Below are 20,307 nucleotides of genomic sequence, written 5' to 3'. Positions count from 1 at the left end.
CTCATGAGATCTGCATTGTTTGCCCTAGAAGTGGTGGATGAGTATCAAGCTGCTGTATCCCGTGCTCTACTACACCTCTTTCCAGTGTTCCAACACCCAAGGTTTGCGTGAACATGACTGGAGTTTCACTGCAATGATCTAATCCATGAATGTTTGTCCATCTGCTGGAGCTGTCCACCTTTTCTTTTGGTATCATTTGCTGGACTTGAAAGAGGACAGATTCATACACTTCCCACATTTGTCTGGAGAATGAGGCTTTGGAAAAAAAGAGTGCAGAATCTGCCCCAGTTGCCAAAGTCTGGGACCCAGAAGATTACTTTTGCTGCAAGGAGAAAATGTAGTTGAATACTGATTCAATATCATTAATTTCCAGAGAAGGTATGCAGAATGAACCAAGTAACAGGAGACAGGTTTTGTTCATAACTCCATGCCTTGATGGACAGTAGATGATAGGAAAAAATCTCTGTTTAGGCTTTTTTCAGGATCAGACTACTATTTCTTGTTCTGACCACATTTGGTGTTCCTTGCACCCATAGCCTGTCTTATATTTGTCTTAAGATGCACTATGTGACTCACAGTGAACCGTCTCCATTTATCCACATTAACTTTTTATTGAGGTAGTCATGTATTCAGTGTGAAGGACACTGTTGTTACATCTTCCAGGCAGTATAAAAAACTTAGTAACTTTAAATATTTTAGCTGAAGACTAGTAAATATAGCACTGTTTAAACTATTGCATAAAATCACACACAAGAGAACAGTAATTCATGATATTAGAACAAGTTGAATTGAATGGCCGTTGCAAAAATAAGAAAATGCATTTTATAGAATCATCAAACTACGATAAAGAGCATGCCTCAATTAAAAGGACTAATATTAAGCATAAAACCCATCAAAATACTCTTGTATCTAAAATGGGTTTTATTAGTTAGGCTAGTTACTTGTTGCCTAGTTTCATGAAGTGTCATGCATTGTAAACACATGGTCTGAGGTGGGAAAGGGAAAAGGGGAAAATGTCGGGTACTTTTCTCCAGTATCAAATCAGCAAATGGTCCCTTGACTGCCACTTTATTTTGATCACCTGAAAGGAAATTTTTTTCCAGAAATGTTGTGTATAAAGACCAAACAATAGCAAGTTTCTCGTCTGAATTGTTTCAGCTTCACTGGTATGGATAAAGCTATTTTATTGTAGAAATCCTTAAATATTCTTCTAGGTCCAAAGCAGAAGGGTGGACGTGAAATTTAGCAATGGCAGCTGCTCGTCAGTTACTTGCAGCTCTGCAATCCGCAGGTCCACAGAGCTCTACCTGTGCGGCTGCTTTGTGAAACGAAGCTGCTGGGCCCGGTGTGGTCATCCTCGCAGCCCCACGGAGACCTGAGGTGGAAGGACAGGCTCAGGCACTGTAGGGCACACAAATCCCTTTCTGAAGGAGGACACTGATGCAAAATGCCTCTTGCCAATCCCCTGCACCATGGAAAAAAATAGTAAACAGGTAAAATGGAGTGTGAGAATTAGGGGACGCAGAGCTTTATTGCAGTTGTCAGAAAGTAATTCTTCTCATTAAACTGAGAAGCCTTTAATTAGCGGGAGTTGACTGTAAATCAAGCACATGGCCTTAAACATAGTTTTTAAGTTCAGACATTCAAGTCCACATCTGCAGGGATTTGCAAAGTAGGTCTGTCCCTATAAAACCTTTGCTATCCCTTTTTTGCGTATTGTTCCATTCTGTAGAGCCCTGAAGGCACCAACAGCCCTGCCTCCTCTCCTCCCGGGGCTTTGCCCACCCTGCCCACAGCCCAGGACCCATTTCAGCCCCCCAGGGCTGCCAGTCCCTGCCCCAGTGGTACCACACAAAGGTTGGCTTTCAGCTGTGGTAGGTATCTAGACTGGCCGTTTAAATTTGCCCTGGTAATAATGACAGCGTGCAGAGAAATTGCATTCTCTGTTTTCTACTCATTGGTCTGTCACTTGTTTCAGGAAAGCATAACCTTCTGGTAAAATTTACAGTCGTAGTACGCATTTCAGCGTTTATTTACACTTTAAAATGAGGATAGGTAACATATTTTACGGGGTTCTGCATTAGGGTTTTGTTGTGGTTTTTCTTCCAAAGAGGATGCTTACCTGCTCCAGAAATGCAAGCCTTCTTGTCAATCAATGTGACTAACATATCTCTGTCAAAGTCAATGATTTCATCAGCTACTGGTGTGGTTCACAGTTGCTAAATCTGCTAAATCAAGGTACCGTACTTAGGAGAGGCGAAAGTTCTTACAGAAATTCTACATCTAGTTGAGCTTTAGCCTTTTTTTCTTCTTGTAATTCTAGGACTTGAGCCTCCAAAGGACAAAACAATTATACAAGAGGAGCTACGCAAGATCTCCCTGCCTCTCTACAGCATCCTCTCTGCCCTCACCATCCTAGGAATGATAATGGCCAGTGCTTTCTTGTTCTTTAACATCAAAAACAGAAACCAGAAGTAAGACATTCATGTTACTTCTATCATTACTTTCATATTTAAATGCCATATTTGTAGAGTCTGTCATCTATATATATATATACACAAGGAAAATATTAAAACCATGGAAGGATGATATTTTAGAACTATTTAATTGAAATGACTGTGTAATATATTCACATCGAAACAGATTGTCTGTCTAGTAAGGGAAGTTCTTTTATACTATCTGAAAAGTGTAATTTTTTTATTTATGTTTGACTGTCTGCTATTAACATTAACTCTAGCTAATTAATCCATCAGTAAAATAGGAGGTCTTGTCACTAAACATTCAAAAACCTGAAACAATGCTAGACTTTACAAAACCGCAAATAGCGTGCATGCCTATAGAATTCATAGGGCTCTACAAAAAGGGTGATTTGTTTGCCTGGTTACAAAAAGCTCTTTATTGCTCTAACAGCCTAGCAGTAATCTTTTTCTCTTTAATGCACTATCACCTTTTGTCCATAGACTAATAAAGATGTCCAGTCCCTACATGAACAACCTTATTATCCTTGGAGGGATGCTTTCTTATGCATCTATTTTTCTTTTTGGTCTTGATGGATCCTTTGTCTCCGAAAAGACATTTGAGACACTTTGCACAGTAAGTAATTCCATATATTCAAGTTTAAGATAGTCTTGCAGGAAGGTCTGTGAAAAATGCAAACAGAAAAGTTCAGTAGTTGGATGTCTCATTCCATTTAATCACCAATTCTCTTAATTTTTTCCTGGGATTTTTTCTGGGACCAATTTCTGAAACATGTACAAAGCTATATTGTTATTATTAGTAAAAGCTTTAGATGCATTGGGATTTAGCCTCAGAATAAAAGAGTGGATGTACTTTCTAGTTTTGAAATTATATATATGAAGATAATTTATTACAGCTTTTTTTCACAGCATGACAATTAGTAATATCTGTGAAGATACTATGTTTCCTCTATAGAGTCCATATAATTTTAGACTTCATGACTGCTACTTGTCCAGGTCTTTTTACTCAGTCTTTATGGCTGAATCTCCAAAGACTTCTACTACTATTTCCAGGCTACACTATAAACTCATGCAAGCCTAGATCCGTGTAGAATATATTCTAGTTAAATTGAAACAAGCAACTCTGAAACCAAATTAAATATGTCCACCTATAAGCTTGTAGTGTCTTAATTGCTCACTGTAATATGCAGCCTGACTTACCAAGGCCATTTCAAAGAAAGGGGAAGACTTCACTGCAAGGATATTCCTTCCAAAACCTATACAAACAGCATTTGAATTTATCAGATATTTTCTTCTCAAAAAATCCTAACATTATGCTTGGCCCATTGCCTAAGACCATCAGACTTATTAGTTATCCTTACTACGGCTTTGATCCTTCTTAAGGTCTCTAGAAAGATGCAGTTCACAGTACCTTTTTTTAGGAGTCTGAATTTCTCATGTCATCGCTGAAGAGAAAGAAACTTTACTTTCAGAGAATAATTCAAAACAAGAAAGTTGGATGCCCAAAGCTAGTTGGTGTAGACACATCCCGACATTGTGACTGAAATCTGCCATACTGACTAGAACATATTTCACTTATGAAAGTGAAATATTATGTGACTTGTTCAGTTATATCATTTCAAAACCCTGGAGACCTCTGTAGTACATGCCAAGATGGACTAGAAGATATAGTATAGGTGAACATATAGGATTTTCTGTACAAAGTCTTAGCTTCCTTAGTTGGGCTTGGACACAGCTGTATTTTAAACACCTAAAAACAGCAAAAGAAAGGGGAATGAGAGAACATCCAGTCTTCACAGAATCATAGAATAATTTGGTTTGGAAGCGACATTTAAAGGTCATGTAGTCCCCTGCAATGAGTAGGGACATATTCCACTAGACCAGGTTGCTCAGAGCCCCGTCCAGCCTGACCTTGAATGTCTGCAGGGATGGGGCGTCTACCACCTCTCTGGGAAACCTGTTCCAGTGCCTCACCACCCCAGTAGTGAAGAATTTCTTCCTTACATTCAGTCTAAATCTGCCCTCTTCTGGTGTAAAACCATTACCCCTTGTGCTATTGCAACAGGCCCTGCTAAAAAGTTTGTACCATTTTTTTCCTTATAGACCCCCTTTAAGTACTGAAAGGCCACAATAAGGTTTCCCTGGAGATTTCTCCAGACTGAACACCCCGACTCTCTCCATCTTTCTACAGCTAGAGGGTAAATTCTCTATACAGCTAGTAGAAAGAAGTACCTCAAAGACTTCAAAAGGACAATCCTGCTCAGCTCTCCCAAACTAGTATATAACTCTCTGCATACACAGGGCCCAAAAGGAAGTGGAAGATGCTAGAATCCATTTTTTAACCAGCAATTATGCCCTTTTCTGTGAAACAGCTTGCAATGGAGCAGAAGCGTCATTAGGAAGCCAAGTGTTGATGTCAAAACCCATTCTTTGCTCATCCTCTGTTGCAGAAGAATGTAGTGGCAAGTGGCACAATTTTTTGGTCCTGATGTCTGCTCAGCCTTGAGGGGCTTGGATTCAGAGCTCCTGACTTCACTGCCAGGCCGTAGGTCCTTATATGACTAGGCTACAACCCTCCCCTTGAAGCAGCCAAGCACTGCTGAACAGAAGGAAAGAAAGTGGGAACCAGAGATACTTATCAGCATGGAGCTGTTCTAAGGAACAGGTTTCCATCCAAATTTAGCTGTATAAAATTAAATTTAAGTCCTCCTTTAAATGTGATACAGCTCAGTCTTATCTCTGAAAAATGAACCAACATCCAAAATCCTGTGCCTCTGAGCTAGAACATTTCTGCTCTCTGATTTTTCTCTAATTTGCTTCTCAAAATGTAACCACTACTCTCATGTTCTAAATGCAACAAAATTTAAGTGAGGGCTGCTTTGTTCTGTCTTATCTTACATATCTCTTCTTCTTTTTCGATTTGTATCTGTCATGTTAAGTCTGTTTGTCTGTCTGCCATAGAGGGAAAGATCATAGAATCATAAAATCATAGAAATTTTGGGGTTGGAAGGGACCCCTAGAGGTCATCTAGTCCAACCCCCCCCACAGCGAGCAGGGACACCACTAACTAGATCAGGTTGCTCAGAGCCCTGTCCAACCTGGTCTTGAATATTTCCAGGGATGGGGCCTCCACTACCTCTCTGGGCAACCCGTTCCAGTGTTTCACCACCCTCATTGTAAAGATCTGGAAGGGCACTTGAGTAAGATAACTCCTTTACTTAACTGACCAATAAAAGAAAGAGGTGAGGGACAATACTGTGTCCTTAAAGCCAAACTTTGATTAAGAAGTATTACCACATGCCTTAAACAGAGATTTTTTTTTTTTTAACAGTTAAATGTTATATTAACAGAGCAGAGTTTGTGAAATTTCTCCCCAATCTTGATTTTCCAGGTTTTCAGTCCAGTACAGAAGCATTTCTAATTGTACTTTCCTGTGCATGGCTACTGATTAAATGTATGAATCCCAGCTCTGTCAGCGAGTAGTATTACACTCATAGATGCAAGAAACCCTTCAGAAGCAACCTATCAGAAAATTTTTTCCTAACCTCCTGCTTCTTGTAAGAGTTCTTATAAAATTTCTTTCTCCAATCATAATTTTTTTCAATGGGAGATCTTATGCTTCGCTTAGAAATCGTCTTTACATGGCCACCATTGACTGTGGCAGTGTACTTTCCTTGTATCTAGAAAACTCTCAATGAATGCTGGGGAATTAATAAATACAGAGACAAACCCACTTTTCTGTTCAGTAACTCTTCTGTCTCTTCTCCTTTCTCCCCGAAATATCCACGAAGTGCTGGGTACAGCATGTACTTCTGGCTCCATGTCATGAACATCCATATTTCCATATGGGCAATATGCTTAGTGGTTTCACAAGGACTATTTACAGATTCTGATTCTTGTAGGATCAGGCCAGTACAAAACTCTCTTGATCAGCTGTTTCCCTGGGAATGCATGATTTTGATTATCCATTCTAGCCATATTAGAGATTAGTTTAAAATTCCCATTTTGTGCAAGACTGTGGCTTAGTCTTTAAAAGAACCAGCTACAATGGAGAGTGATCATAAAAAGCCATTGAGCCAAAAACACGTGGGTATAACAACTACATCTCAGGCACAGAGAAAAGCCATGTCAATGAAGGGAGAGATTTTTTTTTTTGTAAGGAAGTAAAATTTTTGATTCAGCTTTTATAAACACATGTGAAACTAAAAAGCTGTTATTAGTGTTATCCCCTCTCTAAGCCAAATAATCACCCTCTTTGTCTTCTATATTTCAAAAGCAATTAGATCTCACCAGAGTAGCGGTATATACACAATAGCAAGTTTATTTAATTAGATATGTTATATATGGTCTCCGTTAATTTTTCTGATAATTTTTTGACAACACTTAGAGGAGGTCCTTAAATACTCCTGAGTCTACCCACAGAATTCAGGAAAAATGGTTTCCAAATTGCACATATTACATTCCAAATCTATTGTGTGTTCTTCCTCTATAGCACAGTGTGTGTAGCATTGTTTGGAGGGTGAAGTGCTTTGCAGTCTCCGGTCTTTTTGACTTTTCTACAACCTAAATCTGCATATGGCTTATGTTTTATGGTGTAATATTCCAAGGGCACTGAAACATGATCCAAAATTACAGCAGTAACACCTGAAAATTTCAAAGGATTTCTTTGATAAGTTGTAACACCATTGTCTACTGTGTAAGGCACGGGTTGTAGGAGGAAGTAGTATAGAAGTCTATACTCTGAAACACAGAACCAAGTGTTAAATGTATCTGAGAGTCAGCAAAGAACTTTAAACATATGGTCAAATAATTTTCTGAATAGGGGCATTATATAAGTCTTTGAAATGGTACAATGTTGAGAGTGTGCTAGGGTGGAGAATTGGTTCCGAAACTACCTCATTTTTATGTTGCTATATCCATTTTCTGTGGAAAAGTAATCAATTATATTTATGTACACAATAATTTGTGTTGTTATGGTAAGAATTCAGAATACCAAATATAGTATTATTTAGTTCCATGCCAGAATTAACGATTAGGTGTCATATTTTAAAACTCCAATTACATAGAATTAAAACTATCCAAAGCAGTGAATTCTGAGAAAGTGGTCAGTGTATTATAGAACCCTTAGATCATGTGTTTCTTAATAGCAACTTGATTGGTTGTACAGAAAAAGGAAAAGCAATACAATATTTCATTAAATACATATGTATGCCAAAGTAGAAAGCGCTTCAGATATGAGCGAGATAGAGAGTATGAGAATGATTTATCTTTGTTTTTAACCTCAGAATTACTATGGTATCATAGCAAAATAGAAGTTAGAAGCAAGGGTGTGAAATGAGATGTGATGCTAACTGGAAAAATGCAAGCAATTGGAAAAATAATTGAAAGCATTCATTATATGGAAGAGAAAGGGTTGAAATTAGCAATGCCAGTGACATATCCTATGAATAGAGCTTAAGCTGATGTATTAAATAGAGCTACTTAAAATAGAGAGAATATTAGACATGATGATAATGTTTAGACTTCTGTAATACATTCTACTGAGAATTCCATGCTTTACATTGAAGATGAGTAGTCTCTTTGCAAGTTGGAACTGCTATGGGATGAAAGGCTACTATGGCCCTAAGAAGAAGCATAGTCTCCTCTGTTACGCATCTCCCTTCAGTAGGTAAATAAAATTAAGTTCATATTCTCTGGATATAACTGATTAGGTTGGGGCTGAAAAGAAGGTTGTTTTAAGTACTTCAGGTTGCAGTAAAATGTCCATAGTCTCCATTCAGAAAGGTCTGGTGTATTAGATAGTAGTAGACTGGACATCTCTGCTTCTCCTCAATCCTCGTAGTTCTGATGTGTAGCAGCACTTTCTTCTGGAGAGTGTGCTGCACTGGGTGATTGGAGTGATAAGGAAGGGGCAAATGATCTATTTGGAATAGTTCAGTATAGGATTCATGTTGTGCTGGAAGATATCTGTTGTGGAGATAGCAGTTGTCTTCCAGTCTCCTTTACACTCCAGAGTTTTGCAAAGGTGTTTCTTCAAAGATAAGAGGATCTAAGTCTTGTGATTCACACAGTTGCTAAAATTAAGCATGCTCTATCTTGTTTATCTCATTATTTAACATAATTGATATGAATTTCCAAAACCAGTCAGATATTCTGTGATTCCTGGTGATCTCACTGAGCCCTGTCAGTGTTTTCCCTTGGATAAACGAAACGGAGTGCATGAAGGTTTTTGCACACCTATGGTGTTCAACCCACCCAGGTTGTGCTCAGGCTTTCAGATTTCAATCAGTTGCTTTCAGACATAATGCAGAGATTTGGAAACAGGCTTTGGATAGAAAGAAGGAACCAAACAGTGGGGTGGGGTGGAGAGACAGAAAGAGAGAACGGAAGAGTAGAGGTATCACTGATAAAAGTCCAGCTACCTACTGCAGTGTGTGTGACTATCTGGACTTCATGTTGTTCTCAATCAGACGTGCTGAGAACATGTGCATTCATGGCAACAGTGGATGTTATAGAATTTATATTTTCAAAGATTTGCTTTAAAATGTGACCTTTAAATGTATCCAGATCTTCAGAAGCACTTAGGTTTTTTGGGCTAATGTTGTTCTTAATTGCGGTTCATGAACACTTCTGACTCTGTGGCTTCTAGCAATGTAAAAGGCAAGTTTTCTTCTTTTATATTAATTTTTCATAGTTTTATGTCTGCCCTGCTGAGCAGGGCAGCTAGGTAATGTGGACCTCCATGGTCCACATTGCACCTTTTCTTGGGAAACCCTGAACATGTGCAAGGTGAGGATTCCAGCCTGGTAAAAGAGTGGAGGGACATCCTGAAGATCGCATCAGAAAGAGACTGAGAGACTGCACTGAGGAGCAGGGAGTAAAAGTCAGATGTAAGAGGTTGTGGAATGGGTTCCTAAGGATGGGGCCAGGCTGCAGGGTGAGAGGGATGCTGGGCGATTTGCTAAAACTCTGAAAGTCATGGAGCTGGCTGAGAGCAGCTCTGGAAGCAGGGACTTGTCTCTAATGGTAAAGCAGTGAGAGGGAGAAGATGTATGAATCTTCTGTCTGTTTATTTCTGCTTTGTCTTCCCTTGTAACTTCAAGTTTTCTCTGTTTAACCATTTTTGGGGGAATTGACCAAAGGAAAACATCTGGCCATGCCACCTCAAAGCTGTGGCTGTCCTGATGCACTACGGGCAAGAGCCATTTGATCTAAACTCTGGGCTACCAAATAGGATCTAGCCTTGATATTTGGCCGGTAGTTGATGATGTGCTCTTATTCATATCCTTTGTGCTCTTTGGGCACTGCCATAGGTTTTAGGGTTTTTTTCCTCCCTTTGGACTTTTTATTTGCCAAATTCTTTTCCTCAAATTTTTTAATTTTGGCCAAGAATTAAAAAAGCAACAGATAGACACTCAGCTCCTACTGAACTGCAAAAGGATTTGGACCTCTAATACATTTCTTTGTCTCTGGAAACCATAGCCTTTGTTTGTATTTTTAGTCTGGCTTTTTTTCATTTTGCATGTATTGTTTAGTTTATTTCCTACTTAATTGTTTAGCTGTTAATTTTAATCTCCCTTTTCTGTATAATCACTTCCATAATTGTCCTCACTGTCATTCAGTCTGAGACTGATCTCACTCCTATTTAATTCAAAGGCAATTCTGTTACTGAGTTTAACATAAGCCTGATCAGCTTCTATTTTAGTAAATGACATTTTCATGGCGGGGGGGTGGGGGAAGTAGAGACAAAAGTTACAAGGCTGAATAAATCCTTGAAACAAAATTATGTCATATGCTGAAGCAAATACACCACAAACTTGCCAGAGATTTATGAAGGTAATATTTTTAGAACATTTTGCCTCTCCTTCAGTAGGACAATAGCCAGATTTTAAAGTCCCCTTATGGAATCAGGCACAATTGTAGTATCTTTTACATTAACCATGGATTAATTCTGAAAAATGGTCTGAACTGCATTAAGAAATCACTACAGGAGATCTCACAGCATGTGAAGAACTACTGTACTTAATTTATGTGAAAACAGCAGGATTCCATTCTCTAACCTTATTGCCACTTATGTTTTACAAGAACTGTGCCAGTGCCACAGAAATTCTAAAGAATGAGTTAAAAGTCATAAACACATATCAAAAAATGTTTCTTATAAATGAGAAAAATGCAATTCAAATAGATGAACTCATTCTCTGGGGCCTGCCTCTGCTCACACTGGGGTTTTTGCCATGGTTAATAGAAGCAGGATCAAGCCCCAGTGAAAACTTCTTGAGATAACACAGTTTTGTTCTTCATAATTATACTGTATGTCCCCAGTTTGCCAAGAAAAATAGATGATGCTAAATTTTTAACTCATGAGTAGTCCACAGAAATCAACAAAACTGTCTACTTAAAGATAATTGTGTTCTCAAGGCTAAACCCACGGCATGATTTATTCTCGCGTCTAATGTTAAGATGCCACCAAGCTGCTCAGCACTAATGTTCAGCTGCACCCTAACCCTGTGGGCACTGCACCTTCCAACCTGGTATGTGTGCAAAACTGGCTAATTATTGGTATTCCTGAAATGAATCAGTCAGAGTCTCATAAACTAAGCTGGAGAGTGTCTGGGCTGTCAAGTCCTATGAAAGAAAGATTCAAAAGTTTTTATTTAAAAGAAACCATTAAAATTAAGGTCTTGTGATGGTAAAAATGATGCTTTCAAGAATCTTAAATCTTCATGATTCTTCTGCAAGAACCTAATCTAAATGTTTTGCTAACTGAAGAAGGAATTGTTAAAGAACCAAGGTGTTTCATTATCCCATTCAAATAACTGTTATTTAAAACAAAAATTTAGTCACCTGGAGAGGCCATAAGAAGTTTGTAGCTTTTTATGCACTACAGGAAGTTCTTTGTGCTGATATTTCGTTTATGCTTCATTCTGAGTTCTTAATCCCATTTTCTTGTTGTTTGCTTGACATTGGCAAACTGGATCAGTATAGCAAATTTAAAGCTGCAACAGAAAAAAGAGAATGTTCAGAAGACAGAGGTTTTTTTTCCTTCCAGCTTCACAGAGGTGTAAAACGCATCACTTTCTTGATCAAAGGGATTTGAAATTTTTGTTATTGCTTTCATGAACTCAATACCTTGCCAGGCATTCTTTGTCAGTTCATGACTGTGTCATCTTATGAATGCATATGTGGCGGTAGTCAAATATGGGAAAATAATGGAACTTCTATAAAAGTGAAACTTTTTGACTTTCATTAATTCAGTCTATTTTCCAAGATAACTTATTTTATTACATAGAACTGTAATTGTATTGAAATAAATTATTTGAAATAAATTAAAATAATATTGCTGTTTATCTGAAAATGAACAGTACTTAAAATAGTGTTTTTGTTTCTAAGCTTCATTCTTAGTGTGCATAAACAAGGAGAGACTTTTACTTCTTTGTTCAGGATATTTCTGATTCTTTCACTGCTTACTTATGTCCACTTACAAACTCATTGTTTGCAATTAGATGGCTTCTTTTACTAATAATGAGTTGTAATATCAAATACCTTTGTAAGTCTGTTACACAGATATATTAATAGTGACCACTTCAGCATTCACATAACAAGATGATGGGAAAGGTGCAGATAGATTTGTGTCAAGATATCACATAGCAGTATTCAAAATGTAAGCTAGCCAGTTAAGCTCAAGGTTGAAAGGAAATACGGTTCACATGAAAGTAACTTTATATAAGGCTGTTAGTATATAGTGCTTATTATATGACAGAAGAATAGTCTTTAAAAAGTAAAAGACCTTTAGCACCTTATGGATTGGTTTAAAATAGAGGCTTTTTGTTGCAAAGGGAAGTTGAAAAGAAATGCTCTTACAAGATGCAAGGAGCATCTTGTTTGTAAATGCAGTGACTTTTCAGCTGAACCTTACACCATCTGTCTAAACAATTTACAACATTTGTTTAAACATTAATATTTGACAAAGGTGGATTTTTATTTGTTTTAAGTAAACATCATATTGGTTCCAAGTCTGAAAAATAGCGCAGAATGTTCTGTTCCTTTGTGGAGGCACTTTCAGTGTTTGGTAGTCGTCAGCTGTGTTGTCCACTAAATAAATGATTTCTAGCTTTTTCAGTTATCACAGGTAATGCACCTGTAGGAGGTTCTTTCAAGTAATTTATAAAAAGCACAAATTCCAATCATGGGTGCACCCATAGTATTTTCAAAAATAGACCCTAAACCAAAACAATGTAGGAAGTATAAAGACAAGAGAACTAGGCAACTGCATTTTAGCGTCTGCATAGACATACTTAATTGTATACCAAACAATATTATATCTTTTGACACTTGTAAGCTGTCATTGAAAGATATAAAAAGAAAAATTTGGAGGAGATACCCAATTAGTCAAACCATCTTATTCAAGAAAAGAAGTAACCAAGAAATATAAGCAGATAATTGAAGGTATATCCTAAAAGTAAGTGAAAGCATGAGGAATTTTGTAATGACCTAACATTTTAAGAAAAAGCTAATCAGTAGCTGTTTTTACAAATTGTCCTTCTATGGGAGATAGGAAGCTTTTCAGGTTTTTTTTGTGTCTGGTTTGGAGTAGGGATTTGAATGCAAGTTTCCCATCGTCTAAGGAAGTTCCCTTCTTGCTCACTTGGGTTCCGGGAGGAGGGTGATCTTCCTCAGCTTCTTCTGTCAAAACTCATCATTAAAAACTTCCAACATGAGAGAACTACTGATAACTTGCATAACATCATGGTCATGCTCTCCAGTTATTGGTGTTATTTTTATCATGTTCTTTCAAATGACTGGGATCTGGAGGTAGAATACATTTAAGACTATAAATGGGCAGACATATGAATTTTAGAGGCTTTTGCTGTTTTCTAAATTTTTCATTTTGCTGGCTGCATAAATGAATTATAGCAGACAAATTCGAGGTCATTTTCTTCAAAATTAAATATTTATTTTAATCTGAAACTTACCATCCCATTCTTAGCCACAGTGATCTCATTTTGACAAAATCTTCTGATATATTGAAGGTAGAATGTTTCCGATATAACCAATAGTTATATTATTCTAATTTGCACAATCCAGATCAGGGATACATAAAACTTTCTGAACTAAACATGCTAGAAATGACATTTTTCTGAATATCAGGTGAAGCATGTTATGAGTATAATTGCATTTATTACTATTCCCAAGAGACAATTACTGTTTCAGTGAGAACAAAACAGAGTCTTATTAGAGACGTGAAAATACCGTGTATCTGTTTGCCAAATATATCACTAAACTGTACACAAAAAATCTGAATACTTATTAATAGCAGCAAAAAGATTGAATGCTAAGTATGGTTATCACAGCTCAGTTGATGGGAAGTCAAAAAAAGATGTAACTGGCTAATAAGAACATGTTGATATGAAACGTATTTTTTAAATCACTCAGAGTTGATCTAACTGTGGTTTTACTAAGTGATTAGCATAATGTATGATAATGGAGAACAAGTAAATACTTGAAAAAGTGTTTAAGTTAAAAATATTTTCATGACCTAAATATCTATCCCCACTTTTTTTTGGTTATGGGTTTCTTTTTCAATACCGCATGCAAGAATGTCACAAAGTGGCAAAACTCACATGGTTTGAACATAATTGCAGTTGGCTTACTGGTTTTATTAATAGCAATATTAACTAGCAATTAGTGAACTATATGTTCAGTGTCAAGATCAGCAGTGCAACAGATAAAGCACAACATTAGATGCTGATAAAATGTTAATACATGCATGCAAATACCTAAACAGTCTTCTATATGTAATCCCAACATTTTCTAATAAACACACATGCTGAGTTAGATGCAGACACCTCCTGCTCACACGACGTATGTGTTACCAGCACATCCTCTCTTCTGGGGTTCAGGTTCCCCTGTACACACCCGCCCTGCAGGAGATGTGGCCTCCCTACCTTTGGGTGTATTTCTGCAACTTGGTAATGCCCATGGCAGTGAGCCAGAACTCCCTGGGTTCACACTTGCACACTCGAGGTGTGTGTCCCTGCGTGGTGCACAGTGTTATCAGGTTTTGGGCAGGTACCCTTGAGACACTTTTGGGTCTCCATTTACATATGCTTCTCTTTACCAAGACCCAAGGTGCCTGTTCTGTGTGTACTTTTCTCTCACTGATTCACCATTAGTGGTCATACATATCTTATTTGTTTATTTATTTTAAAAAACTGTAGTCATTTTATGTCTCTTATTGCTTTATCAACATTTTTTGAGTGAGCCATGTCTTTACTTTCATTTCCGCCTTGAAATCCAGTCGCTAATGTTTAGTAAAAATGAGAATTTCTGCTCTACAGAAGATTTGGGGGGAAAAAATTACATTTTGCATAGAAAAATGTAAATTCTGAAGATGTCTGGAAAGGCAAAAACTAGATAACATGTATTTAAAACTGAAACTTTTAGATTATTCCTAATATTGATCTTAGATCCAAGTTTTGCATCTTACTACAGCACCTAGTTTCTCATCAATGTACATGTCCTAAAGTTACGAATTAAAAATACCAAACTCTCCAGAAGTCAGATGTGAAACCAGACTGGCTTCCAATGAAGAAAATTGCCTTCAGGTCTTGTAAAGATTTTTTCCAAATCCTTTCACAGAATGTCCTGTTTTCCAGAAATCAGATTTTTTTTATATCGAAAAAAAGCTCTAGTGGCCAAAGACGCATGGTCCACAAGGCCAAAAGAAGGCTTGTTCTCCACTTTTCCAGCTTTGCCTTCGCTGTCTTTTGCGATTGTCTCTCCCCATTTTTCCATCTGAAATGTACAGTGGATTTTATTTTTACTTCTTTGTTCACATTTGTATGGTCTCCCTTTTTGACAGCTGGCCCAGGTGGGATTTCTAGAGGGAGGAGGAGATTGTTTGCTCCCGCTTGTAATTTCTCAGGTACTCAGATTCATCTGTAGGCCTCCAGCTCCCTGCTGTGCCTCTCACATGGGCTTCCACCTGGTATGCTCTGTAGTCTCCGGTCCCTCTTTGGGGAAGAAAATAGGCTGTTCTGGGCAGACAAGCTTTCAAACAGCCAGATCTCCAGGGTAATGAAAAGAGAAACTTCCAGGGAATTAGGGGGTGCTGGGCAGAGCTTGCTACAACACTGAAAGTCACAGTCTTAGCTGAAACAAAGTCTGAAAGTGAGGACCTACCTACAAGGATGCTGTGGGCAGGTGGGGGATTGCAGAAAAAGCTCTTGTAACTTGTGTTTCATCCTCCCAGGTCAATCTGAGGTTTTACTATTAAAAAAGCACTCATTCAAGTTTGTATTCCAAAAACATTATATCTTTTTTAGTTTAAAGAACTTTTGTTTTTCTCTGGGAAGCTCACTATAAAGAGAATGTCTAGACAGGTCTATGTCAAAGCTGTGGACAGCTCAGGATCCCATTACTCCATCATTCTGTGTAAGCTCACCATCTCCTTTTTCTTTGACCCATATTGCAGGTATTATCTTTGATTCAGGTCTTGTCCCCAAGGCCTGCCCATCAAGGCTATGCTCCTCTCTTGCCATTTTTCCGTATAGGGTTATTTTAAGGTCAGTTGTTCTTCTCTTTCCACAATGCTCAGGGTCTGCATTAAGTGATGCATACCTCACATAGTACAGTTGCCTCTTAATTAGTCTGAATAACATCTCTACTTCTCTGCTCATTTCTGTTCAAAATGTTGCTGTTAATATTAGTTCCTTGGGTAGTTTTTACAGTCTCGGTCTCTTGTTTTGCTCCACTAGTTCCTTCCTCTGTCTGCAAAGAATACAATAAAAGAGAAAAAAATGCAAAATACTCTAACTATATTGTGTTTTTATATATGGAAGAGATTGTTAATTCAGCATCCAGATTTTTTAGACTTGGAGAAGGGGTGGAGGGAGGAGGAAAAAAGCAACAAAGCAATGAATGAGACAATTCTGAAATGTCAACATTTTAGGGAAGTTCTTTAAATATTTTTTTCTCAAGACCTGGACAAAAAATAATGACTGAAATGGTGATATCCACTTTATCTTCTGAAAATTAAATGGCTTTGTCTTTTTATATATATATTTTTTTAGGTCCGAACATGGATTCTTACAGTGGGATACACAACTGCATTTGGAGCAATGTTTGCAAAAACATGGAGAGTTCATGCAATTTTCAAAAATGTAAAAATGAAGAAAAAGGTGAGGGAAAGTAAACTCTTTTATTGTTGCTCTGTGAATATAATTTTCTAACAGTTTTGCTACCTTTCCTGGATGGCCATACTTGAGCTGGCTCTGTTCATGTGTTAAAAGATCCTACAAAGGTGTGATATTGTGGCTTTCTTGTTCTCATTTTTAATCTCTGAGAGTTGGAGTTCAGCAGCAGCCCTTCAGTCTTTTTAATGAGAAGTGGACAGTGGAGATGGCTGTAAACTTTCAAAGTGAATTCAGACACTCACTCTTATTTAATATGTTGTTTCAGCATCTAGAGGTTGTCTTCTGGTAGATCCACAGCTGTTATGAAATGTTTTCTGCATATGTCTGTTTGGGATGCAGGTATTCCACACAAGTTTCTGATGGGTTGGTAGAGGGAGGCAAGAGCAAGTGCTGCTTATACAACTTTCTATTTCTAATTTTGATTGAAATTACATAAGCGTACCCTAAGACCCATCAGAATTGAACCACAGTAGTCGTCTCCAGCATTTTTGGTACAGAACATTTTCTGCAAAAGATTAGACTCACGTTAGGAGTAGTACAACACCTCATGTTTGTATTGTTCATTTGATAATTTTCCTATGGAGCTTCTTTCCAAATATGAAGTGCTTTTAATCAGATGGCTTTATTTAAAAATGGAAAAACTGGTGAACAGAAATAATTTTGATGGAAAAAAAAATTAAGAGAAATATGCATGAAACAGAGGAAAAAAATAATATTATTGTAGAGTGAGAAGTAGTGCAAATGCAGTTCCTATATGCAGATGAATCAATTTGTTCTAATAAGCGGTAAAGAGTCATTTACAACCAAAATCACAGAATCACAGAATGGCAGGGATTGGAAGGGACCTCTGTGGGTCATCTAGTCCAACCCCCTTCCAAAGCAGGGTCACCTACAGCAGGTTGCAGAGGACCTCGTCCAGGCGGGTTTTGAATATCTCCAGAGAAGGAGACTCCACAACCTCTCTGGGCAGCCTGTTCCAGTGCTCCGTCACCCTCAGAGTGAAGAAGTTCTTCCTCATGTTCAGACGGAACTTCCTGTGCCTCAGTTTGTGCCCATTGCCCCTTGTCCTGTTCCTGGGCACCACTACGAAGAGTTTGGCCCCATCCTCCTGACACCCACCCTTAAGATATTTATAGGTATTTAGAAGGTCCCCTCTCAGCCTGCTCTTCTTCAGGCTAAACAAGCCCAGCTCCCTCAGTCTTTCCTCGTAGGAGAGATGCTCCAGTCCCCTCATCATCTTTGTAGCCCTCCGCTGGACTCCCTCCAGTAGGTCCTCATCTTTCTTGAACTGGATGCAGTACTCCAGATGGGGCCTTACTAGGGGAGAGTAGAGGGGGAGGAGAACTTCCCTCAACCTGCTGGTCACACTCTTCTTAATGCACCCTAGGATACCATAATGAGTAGAACAGTGTTCCAAAACCAAAACCTCATCCGATTCCTCTGTTTGTTTCCCTCTGTGTGTGCTCCAGGAAGAGCTGTTTTTCTTGTTTGGTTTGTTGTTGTTGTTGTTAGAACTATGTTATTGTTTCTACAGTTGCAACATATAGGAAGTTGTGGTCACAAGATACACCTGTCCCTAAAAAGGTTTCAGCTTTAGGTAGATAGAGAGAGCTAACTCAGTTTCTGAGAGGATTTATGTCTTAGGTTATTGAGGTCTCTGCTCTGGTGAGAGCCCACCTGGAGTCCTGTGTCCAGCTCTGGAGCCCTCAGTGCAGGAAAGACATGGACCTGTTGGAGCGGGTCCAGAGGAGGGCCACAAAAATGACCAGAGGGATGGAACACCTCTGCTACAAGGAGAGGCTGAGAGAGTTGGGGCTGTTCGGCCTGGAGAAGAGAAGGCTCCAGGGACACCTTATTGCAGCCTTTCAGTATTTAAAGGGGGCTTAGAAGAAAGATGGAGACAAATATTTAGCAGGGTCTGTGGTGATGGGACAAGCAGTAATGGTTTTAAACTAAAAGAGGGAAGATTTACACTGGATATAAGGAAGAAATTTTTGTAATGGGGGTGGTAAAACACTGGAACAGGTTTCCCAGAGAGGTGGTAGATGCCCCATCCCTGGGAACATTCAGGGTCAGGTTGGATGGGGCTCTGAGCAACCTTATGTAGTTGAAGATGTCCCTGCTCGCTGCAGGGGGGTTGGACTAGATGGTCTTTAAATGTCCCTTCCAACCCAGACTGCTCTGTGTTTCTAAGTACATGCCACAGCTGGAACTGGACCGAGTACTCTGGCACCTTAACACCACAACCATCTAGTCCTTTCCTCTACTATTTGGTCATTCAGTGTAAAAAAAAATGAAGAGTAAATGACAACTATCTTAAAATGAAGTAAAGTTAGAAGAAATTTCTGTACCAGAAATGGGATGATCTGGATGGAGGGCAGTGGAGACTGCCCTTTCTGCACCTGTGCAACGAGGCAGCTAAGACAGATAGAACAGTTTATGCTACCAGAGTTCAGCGTATATTTCTCCAGGATCTTTGACTTCCTTTGGTAAAGACTTTTTACTCAAATCTGAGCTAATATTTTACCTTCTTGAAAAAATGACATTTTATATTGCAAAGATGTTCTCAGTTATATTGGTACAAATCTTTGTAAATTAGTGACGTTACACAAGGTAACACCAGGGTAACACATAAAAGCGTTTGCTTAATAACCTCTGTTATCCTGAGAATTTGAACATTTCTACAAAACATAGTATTCCAAACAGGAATGAACAGGCACTTTAACGGACTCTTGATAAGTATTTGCTTTATCGTTTTTCAGGAAACATTTCATTTTAGAGCTTCAGGTTCCTACTCAATATAAAATCTCATTATCTGTTAATTAAACATAATCCTCAAATTCTATATAGTGCCTGTTCTTCAACAGGCCCTTCAACAACTGCGAATTGCAATTGTTTATTCACGGCTGGATGCTAAAAATGGTTTAAAATCCATTAAAAAGTCACTGACAAGTATAAGGGAGATAAATTTTCAAACATCTGGATGCTGACAAATGTGATGCTTTACTCTGAGTGCTACTGGAAACGTCAAGGCTATTAACGCATCTTATTCAATATTCTGGAATTAAGTAAATAATGTATTTTGTTCTGTAAACTTTAAAGAATGGCTGTTCCACAGAATTATCTTGGTTTGCTGTATTTAGATATCCCATTCCAGAACACAAGCATGAATCATAAAGGACAACAGTTTTCTTAATGCAGAACAAATTAGCTATCTGTGATAAATTTTTATTACTCCTAGATTTTCTGTCTTTGATATGCCAGGATACATAAAACTGTTTTTAAGAATTGATTGAAAAACATGGCATTCTTGACTTACATCTTACAAGAAGGACATTTCCATTTTCAGTAGATGTAGTTTACAAACAAAGATTTTTGTGTCTATGGAAGCATAGACAATAGAAAATTTCACAAACAATATCTAAGCTGACAACTAAACAAAGTTAGTGCTGCATGAAAAAGCACATTAATGTTTTTTGAATTAGCTGTGCCATGACAGAGCAGACTGACATTTCAATATGAGGAGCTCAAAATTCCAAAATTATTTAAGTACTGTGGATCCTATTAATCTGCGGTCTCTTCAATTTCCACCTGCATATGACAGTAAAATCTGACATTTAGGTATACCACTGCTG

At 38.1% G+C, this 20,307-nt stretch overlaps 1 protein-coding gene across 1 annotated transcript in view; it reads left to right on the top strand.

The window, feature by feature from the left end:
* Positions 1–20,307, top strand: part of GABBR2 (gamma-aminobutyric acid type B receptor subunit 2) — a 497,433-nt gene that overhangs the window by 326,425 nt on the left and 150,701 nt on the right. The window contains exons 10-12 of the mRNA XM_075416661.1: positions 2,324–2,474; positions 2,961–3,093; positions 16,550–16,657. Of these exons, the coding sequence (XP_075272776.1) occupies positions 2,324–2,474; positions 2,961–3,093; positions 16,550–16,657 (392 nt within the window). The remainder of the gene's footprint in view (positions 1–2,323; positions 2,475–2,960; positions 3,094–16,549; positions 16,658–20,307) is intronic.

This window comes from Opisthocomus hoazin, chromosome 3 (assembly GCF_030867145.1).
Source record: "Opisthocomus hoazin isolate bOpiHoa1 chromosome 3, bOpiHoa1.hap1, whole genome shotgun sequence".
Lineage (NCBI taxonomy): Eukaryota > Metazoa > Chordata > Aves > Opisthocomiformes > Opisthocomidae > Opisthocomus > Opisthocomus hoazin.
The sequence above is the reverse complement of the archived record's forward strand: the minus strand, read 5'-3'. Positions and strand labels throughout refer to the sequence as shown.